Source organism: Xenopus laevis, chromosome 8L (assembly GCF_017654675.1).
Source record: "Xenopus laevis strain J_2021 chromosome 8L, Xenopus_laevis_v10.1, whole genome shotgun sequence".
Taxonomy (NCBI): domain Eukaryota; kingdom Metazoa; phylum Chordata; class Amphibia; order Anura; family Pipidae; genus Xenopus; species Xenopus laevis.
This window is the reverse complement of record NC_054385.1, coordinates 63,710,465-63,717,752: the sequence shown is the minus strand read 5'-3', so window position 1 is coordinate 63,717,752 and position 7,288 is coordinate 63,710,465. Positions and strand designations below refer to the sequence as shown.

At 38.0% G+C, this 7,288-nt stretch overlaps 2 protein-coding genes across 17 annotated transcripts in view; one reads left to right on the top strand and one right to left on the bottom strand.

Annotated features, from left to right (window-relative positions):
- cuta.L (cutA divalent cation tolerance homolog L homeolog) overlaps positions 1–5,534 on the bottom strand; it is a 10,002-nt gene extending 4,468 nt beyond the window's left edge. The window contains exons 1-2 of one of the 2 annotated variants that reach the window (XM_041572063.1): positions 5,437–5,534; positions 973–1,030 (exon numbers count right to left, since the gene is read on the bottom strand). In XM_041572063.1, coding sequence (XP_041427997.1) covers positions 973–1,030; positions 5,437–5,447 — 69 coding nt within the window. In that variant the 5' untranslated portion in view covers positions 5,448–5,534. 2 annotated transcript variants of the gene reach the window in all.
- LOC108698543 (ras/Rap GTPase-activating protein SynGAP) overlaps positions 4,538–7,288 on the top strand; it is a 117,432-nt gene continuing 114,681 nt past the window's right edge. For 9 of the 15 annotated variants that reach the window (XM_041572842.1, XM_041572835.1, XM_041572837.1 and 6 more), the window contains exon 1: positions 4,539–4,623. In XM_041572842.1, coding sequence (XP_041428776.1) covers positions 4,593–4,623 — 31 coding nt within the window. In that variant the 5' untranslated portion in view covers positions 4,539–4,592. Of the gene's footprint in view, positions 4,624–5,622; positions 6,215–7,288 lie in introns of those variants that run through there. The other 6 variants (XM_041572850.1, XM_041572834.1, XM_041572843.1 and 3 more) reach the window with 3 other exon arrangements.

Sequence of the window (7,288 nt, the reverse complement as noted above, 5' to 3'; positions counted from 1 at the left end):
TCTGAGACGAGGGGTAAGTATAAAGTATGGGGCATTTCCCCTGGGGGGGGGGAGAGCATTTAGCCTGGGGGAGGAGGGAGGGACGTCTTCGTGGGGTGGGGGGTACGGGGTTTTTTCTACAGGGTTTCCTTCTCCTTTAATCCCCCCCCATTGGCCCAGCTCTGTTCTGCCCTAAATCAATACCAAGATTCTTTCTGTTCTTGATTTGTTTGTTAACTCACCTATTAACTTGCACTGGTTTTAGGTTTAATAACCTCAAAAAGCTGAAAAAAACTGTTTCTGTAGAAAATATACAAGTGAATCTTGTCTAAACCTAAAGCAAAATGGCTTTTATTTGCCTAGAATCAGGGGTCTTAGGCAATCTTACTTACTTCCAGTAAGCATTATCTGAATAAACAAAGAAACAGCAAACATCTGGTGTGCTTCAGAACACATATGCTCCAATTCCAAATGCAAACATTCTCCATTCCAGAAAGTTCTCAATAATATATCTATAAAGCTTATGTCATATGTAGCATCTCCACCGCCTGCAAGTTAAATAAATGTAAGCTGTGCATGTCTGGCCTGACATTTAGAAACAAGGATCTATCAAGCAAAAAGAGGAGAGGAAAACTAACGCTTGGAATATTTTTTTGTTGTGTGAGCAAACAGGAGTTGGCTTTAAAATATTAATGTAAGATTGCTCTTCTGAGCATGTGTGCAATTTATATTATTTTTAATGTAAGTCTTCATTATATCAGCAGCTTTACATTGGTCATAGACCTCACAGCTGTCAATTACTAAGAGAATCGTACAAAAATGTAATGTACAATTGTTCAGGTTTATCTTCTGAGCACTTGCAATTTACATTATTTATATTGTTTTACACTTAATATCTTGATTTTTTAAAAACACTGCTGTTTTGTTTGCTGGCCAAACACAATTTAGAATTACATTTCAAAACAAGTACACAAAGATATCTCTAATACTCACACAGCCAGGTAATAGCAGAGTCCAGAATCGAAGTGAGGAGAAGGCAGGATGCATGTACCTTGGACAAGACATGAATACATTTGAGATATGTACATTTGGAAAGAAAAAAGTTTTAAGATACTTATTATAATACACAATTATATATATTGAAAATATATATTTATATAATATAAAAATGTAATATTACATCATAGTACACAAAAAAGTTTAAGGAAAGGATAGGAATGGTTAGAGAAGTTTGAGACAATGTTATCTAAACTAAGACTAAATCTCAAAGATGAGCTACATAAACCATATATTGTTTTTATTTATCTCTCATTTATATAGAGCGGGCACATTTATGTAGCTCTTTATGGAGATTAAACATCGCTTACTCAGTGGAGATTAGAATCTAATGTCCCCAACACATTTGAACACAGAAGGGTTGGTTTTATCAGGAGCCATTTAGGCTGCATTAAAATAGATTTTGCCAAAGTAGATGATTATTAGGGATGTGCCACATTCATCATTTTTTAATGTTCAGATCCTCCACAAAATATGTGGTCTAACCCCATACAAAATGCAAACACTAATTATATTTTTATTTGGAAAAAAAAACTGCATTATCTGTGAAAAACTTTAAATTCTTAGGATGTTTCACAAAACAAAATCAAAACCCCATATTTTGCTAAACCCAAAGCTGCAAAATGTGGACATGATTGAATTGGGTATGGTGCATTGTTCATAGCCTGGATTGTGAATGAGATCCTACATGTCAGAGGGACTACACTGTGCTGTAGATATCTGGGAACACACAAATGATGACATTGGGGATCACAAGAAAGGTGTGAATTGCTGATGACTTTGAAAACTGCTGGTTGCTAGTAAGGTGAGACATGTTGTATAGTTCATTTTACTGAATGAGCAGGGAGATTGTGGCCATATTGAGAACCTATAAGATTTATGTGCCAGAATGCAGTGTCTATTATAAACTAAAGATCTAAAAATAGGCATACATTAATCCAGGCATAAGTCATCATCTAGCAACCACACAATCGTATTTTATAATAAATTCCAACTTTTTTTAATACAACTAAACCTAAACCCATTCGAAGAGAGGGTTTCAAACTTATCATTTCTGAGGTATAGTGTTAGCCCAGTTTGTATATGCTTATATAGTAGCAAATAGTAAATATGGGAGAATTTTAGAAAAACCAACTATAAAGGCTGCACTCATGTGCTGGCCTTTTTATGTAGCTCCCTGCATGGGACTGCAGCAGTTAATAGAGCCTATTCTCTTCTACTGTGCCTGTACCCAAGGAACAACACTGAACCGCTGAGCTGAACACAGGTGAGACACAACATGCAGTCCCTCACTTTTATTCAGCAGTACTTGCGCAACAGAATGAAGCGAGGAGCATGTCCTCTGCTGGTTTGGCATCCAATGTGCTGCTCCACAGTGATATCCTGCCACTAGATGGGAAGCAGCGAAACAAGGCAGCTGCCAAGCCTGTATGCAATGCTGATGCAGGGCCATTTTTATAAATGGGCAAAAGGGGCATTTGCCCAAAGCACATCTGCTACAACAATTGACCGAGCATCCTCCCAAAATGGCCTTCCCCACCAGAGACTGTTACCTTTCCAGTCCATAATGAACACTGCTGCGAGGCTTATACACCTCAGCAACCGCTCCTCCTCTGCCATGCCACTCTGTCAATCCCTGCACTGGCTTCCACTACCTTTCAGAATATAATTCAAACCAATGACCCTGACTTTCAAAGCACTTCATAACTCTGCCCCATCCTATATCTCTGAACTCATCTCTAGATACTAACCCAACTGCATAATATACTCTTCTACTGACCTGCTACTCAACTCTTCTCTCCCCCTCCTCTGGAATTTTCTCCCACAGTCTGTCTGACATTCTGCCAACCTTTCTGCTTTTAAAGGGGATCCGTCACCCAAAAAAATTATTTCAAATCCTATTTTATCATGTTAATCAAGCAAAATGAACTTTAATTACACTGTATAAATTATTTGAATCTTGTTTCCATCAGTCTGGGACTCATAATTATAACAAGCAGGCAGGAGCCATTTTGTGGACACTGTTATTAAGGCAAGCCTTGCATCATCTCAGAATCTTGTTTGAGCACCAGAATGTGGGACCTGATGTCCATCCCCATGCCCTGGCTACACAATTAAATGGTTAAGAGAACTGGGGGAATGTAGGGAGAGCAGTGACATCTAGGAAGTGCCTAATGGAAAGTGAAAGGAATTGCTTGCCCCGCCTCTATGCCTAGGCATAGAGGAGGGGCAGGCAATATTTGATTGACAGCTGATATTTTTAAGTGAGTTTACAACAGCTATGAACGCTTTAATAAAAAAAAAGAAATTGGATTTCATATTTAATTTGAAAAGAACTTTTATTATACAGATTTTTATGTCTGGGTGACAGGTCCACTTTAAAAGATCTCTTAAAACACACTTATTTACAGAAGCCTACCCTCAATCTGTTTAGCAACTAAATACAATACCATATGCTACATCTCTCACCTTCTTTCTGATCTTGCCCACTCCCACACCTTGTGTCTCATTACCTTCCCCTTTTTGATTGTAAGCTCTTTTGCACAGGGCCTTCTATGGGAGATGTATTATAATAGAAAGCTGGACAAATCCAAGGCAGTAGCTATGACTGCAAAGTGCTTTTATTGGGGAAAAATGCTTCTATGGGAGATGGTCTTCCCACATTTCGGAGCTCTGGATACGGTTTTCTGGATAACAGATCCCATATCATCACAAATTACCCTGTGCAAACTGGCACCTTAAAACAGCCCTCTAGTAGTGCACATTTTAGAGGAAACACTGGTTCCCATAGGATGTAGATAGCACGTGTGCTTCAACAAAGCTAAATTCCTCTTAGGCCTTGCATTTGGGATACATTGTTTTAAAATATGTTTTTGTTACATATGTATAAACTCTTCCTCTAAACTCTTCGATTCTTTGTTTTTACATTCCTTGGATTGCATTTACAAACTTTTAAATGACCTTTTTTAGAACTGCATATTTGAGAGTTGCTAAGCATTACACAATTTAATCATGCAAACGTTATTTCAGTGTTTGCATTCCTTTAAACAATTATAAAAACAATAACCAATCAAAGCACTGCAATTGTGGTCCAACCGAGCAGCGGGATTTACAGCAGTCTGACATAAATAGTCAACCGATACAGAATGAGGATAAGACAGGTCCGTGCAGCGTGAACGACATTAAAAGATACAGAACAGTTGTTCCTCTATGTTAAATGTTTACAGTAACAATGCACAGGCGATAAACAAGAATTTAGTATTGCGCCCAAGCAAACGGTACAAATGCATGTTAGTTTAGCATGACTGGGATTATATTTTACTAAAAGATACACAATTACCGTCCAAGCCTCAAAGCTACTCTTATGAAAAGCCACTTATGTCCCCACTTCCGGCGCAGAAGTTCTACGGCTTCGAATTTCCGGGTGTAGCGGTTTCCGCCTCAGCCGTCTTTGCGGGTCACGGCGTTGCCATAGAGACGCGAAGTATGTTAATTTTTCCGCCCAACTTTATTGATTTCGCGGAGACAGAGGCTGAAGGCAGAATCAGCGGTGCACCATGGGAGTTGTATCCCGGGGTGATATTTCATGTGTGTATTCTTATAGTCTGCCATGATACATACATTCACGTTTATACATTTGTATATATGACTGATAACTGATGTGTAAATAACTGCTATGTGAAGGTGCGGGTCTACATTCAGACTGCTGCATTACGCATTTCATTCACATCATTCATCATCAGTCTGGTTATTGTTAGCCCAGTGAATACCAATGTTGCCTACTACAAATAATCAATATTATTCCGTGTGTATATTCTAATATGTTACAGAATACACATAATTGATGGTATCAGATTAATAGTTTGTGTCTGGTTTCTTCTCACAGTGTTATGTATGGTGCATCTTTTAATATTTAATATATACAACAGGTTTAACATTGTCCAACGTTAGTCAAAATGACTGATGTACTAATATATAAATATAAAATGAACTATATATATGCTGTTTGCAATTTAGCCATGCATAACCGATGTATGGAAATATGGCTCCTTGGTGTAATGGATAATGTCTGTAATGAGCTATTTATTCATTAAGCGTCTAAAGGGAGAGGTAAATAAAAAAAACCAACATAGGATGCAGCAGTGGAGCTCAAATATGTATTCCCCCAATTAGACAGCAGCAGTAGGTTTAGTTATGGATTTAACGCTTGCGTGGGAATATAGAAGGTGTCAGGTGCCTGGCAATGTTATTCTTAGATGTTCTTGGTCATAAATAGTGTTCTGTTCATAATAAGTTGAAGACAGGTCTGCTGGTAATCTGAATACAAGTATTTCATCAGAGTAGCAAAAGAGAAGGGGTATAATGCATCCTTTTCCAATTTACTTCTTTATAGCTTCTTACCAGCTAATCATACTATCCAAATTTCTTCCTGTTCTCTCCTCCTCTACCTCTCTCCTCTCTCCCGCTCTCCTCCTCCTCTATCTGATGCAGCATCTCATTCTGAGCATCCTTCCCCTCCTCCTCCACCTCCTCCGCTCTCTCTCTCGCTCTCTCCATCTCTCCCGTTTCCCTCCTCCTCCCCCCTTTAGATTTCCAGCTGCAAAACCCGACGGCCTGTTTTTTTTTTGTTTTTGTTTTTTTTTTAAGATAATTTCTCCTCTTCACCCCCTTTGCCCCCTTTCTGTCTTTCAAGTCTTTTGCTTTCACCCCATTTTGGGGCTCCCTTCACTTTAATTTATTATTTCTTTTTTTTCCTACCAGTGTTTTCCCCTTATAATTTCTACTTCATTTCTGCTTGTATTTGTATGTGTGCATCTTCCTTGTATTCTACTCTCCTGCTCCTAGATACACTCACCTCTCTTATCTCCATTTCATTATCAGGCATTTTCATAATTGCAAGTCTTTTCCATGCACATACACTGTATATATAGTCATAAATGCATTGAATTAATATAAATACTCCTCATTACACCTAATACCATTTTTTTGCATCTTTGTCTCCCTCAGTCCATTTTTTTCTGTCATCTCCCACTCTCACTCTCACCCCTGCAGTGCAATCTTCCTTTTCCCCAATGTGATTAGATCCTATTCCTTCTCCTGGTGTTTTTTCTCTGGGGGGATTTTCGATGTTCAGATTCACGTCTTAGCTGTGGAATGATGTTCTATGCTCCCTTCAGAGGTAAATCTTACTGGACGCATCTTGTACCCATTTTACACCCCTCACTTTGTGCTGTTTAATAATTATGATTTTCATTTCCCTTTAAACTGCTATTTATTTTGTAGCTGAATATATCTCTATGTTTTTTTTCTATTTTCAAATATTTACTGCTGTATGTCTGAAACTCATGTTTTAACTTTTCTTTCACTTGCACTTTGCACTTTTTGCTCCATCTCTTGCTAACAGTGCAAAACTCATCAATAGCAGAATGATTCTGAATATTTCCAGCACTGATTCTTGTATTCAAACATTCTTTCAGTTTCTTATTGTATATCACTTATCACTTAGGGTTGTCTTACAGTTGTCTGCATGTGGTGAGCTAAATATACTGTTGTTTCACAGCTTCTGTGTTAATAGTTGCAAGATCAATGCTTTTAACAATGACTGACAAGTTGATAACTGGAAAACAGGTCTCACAATAGTAACTCTGTCTCTGGCCACTCTGAGTCTCTTTCTGTTTAACTTGTGATTCGAATGCTGCTTTTTATTTGCCTCTTACTGAGCTTGTCTGATTAGTTTTGTTTTTTACTTTAATGAAGCTCTCATTCTTTTCATTAGTATGTGCTTCAGTGTAGGTAACTTGTATCTTGATTCTGGGTCCAACTAATTGCCACTTTCTGTCTTTTTTTTCTAATAATTTAACATGTCCCTGTATAAATAAGTGGTTTGCTAAGTATTTCTGCATTCCTATACCACTTTTTGGTAACAACGTAACTCTTTTACCTGTGATTATGTCTGTTAAATTTTGTCAAATCCTTCAGTCCCCCAGTGGGATTTAGGTACTTGAGTTACATGATGATTCTGTCTGGAGCAAGTGTCAGTATTCCTGTTAGTTTGCTGTCAACTTGTTTCCAAATGTTTTTCTGGGTTCACAATAACTTTTATGCCTGGGTATATAAGTATTAGCCACATTTTGGGCATATTTGCTTCAGGAGGATCATAGAAAGCACACTTCTACAAGAATGCTGACGCAAAGGTAATGACAGAAAAAGTACATGAGAGGAACTTGATAGAGTTTAAGAAGTGGATAGGGGA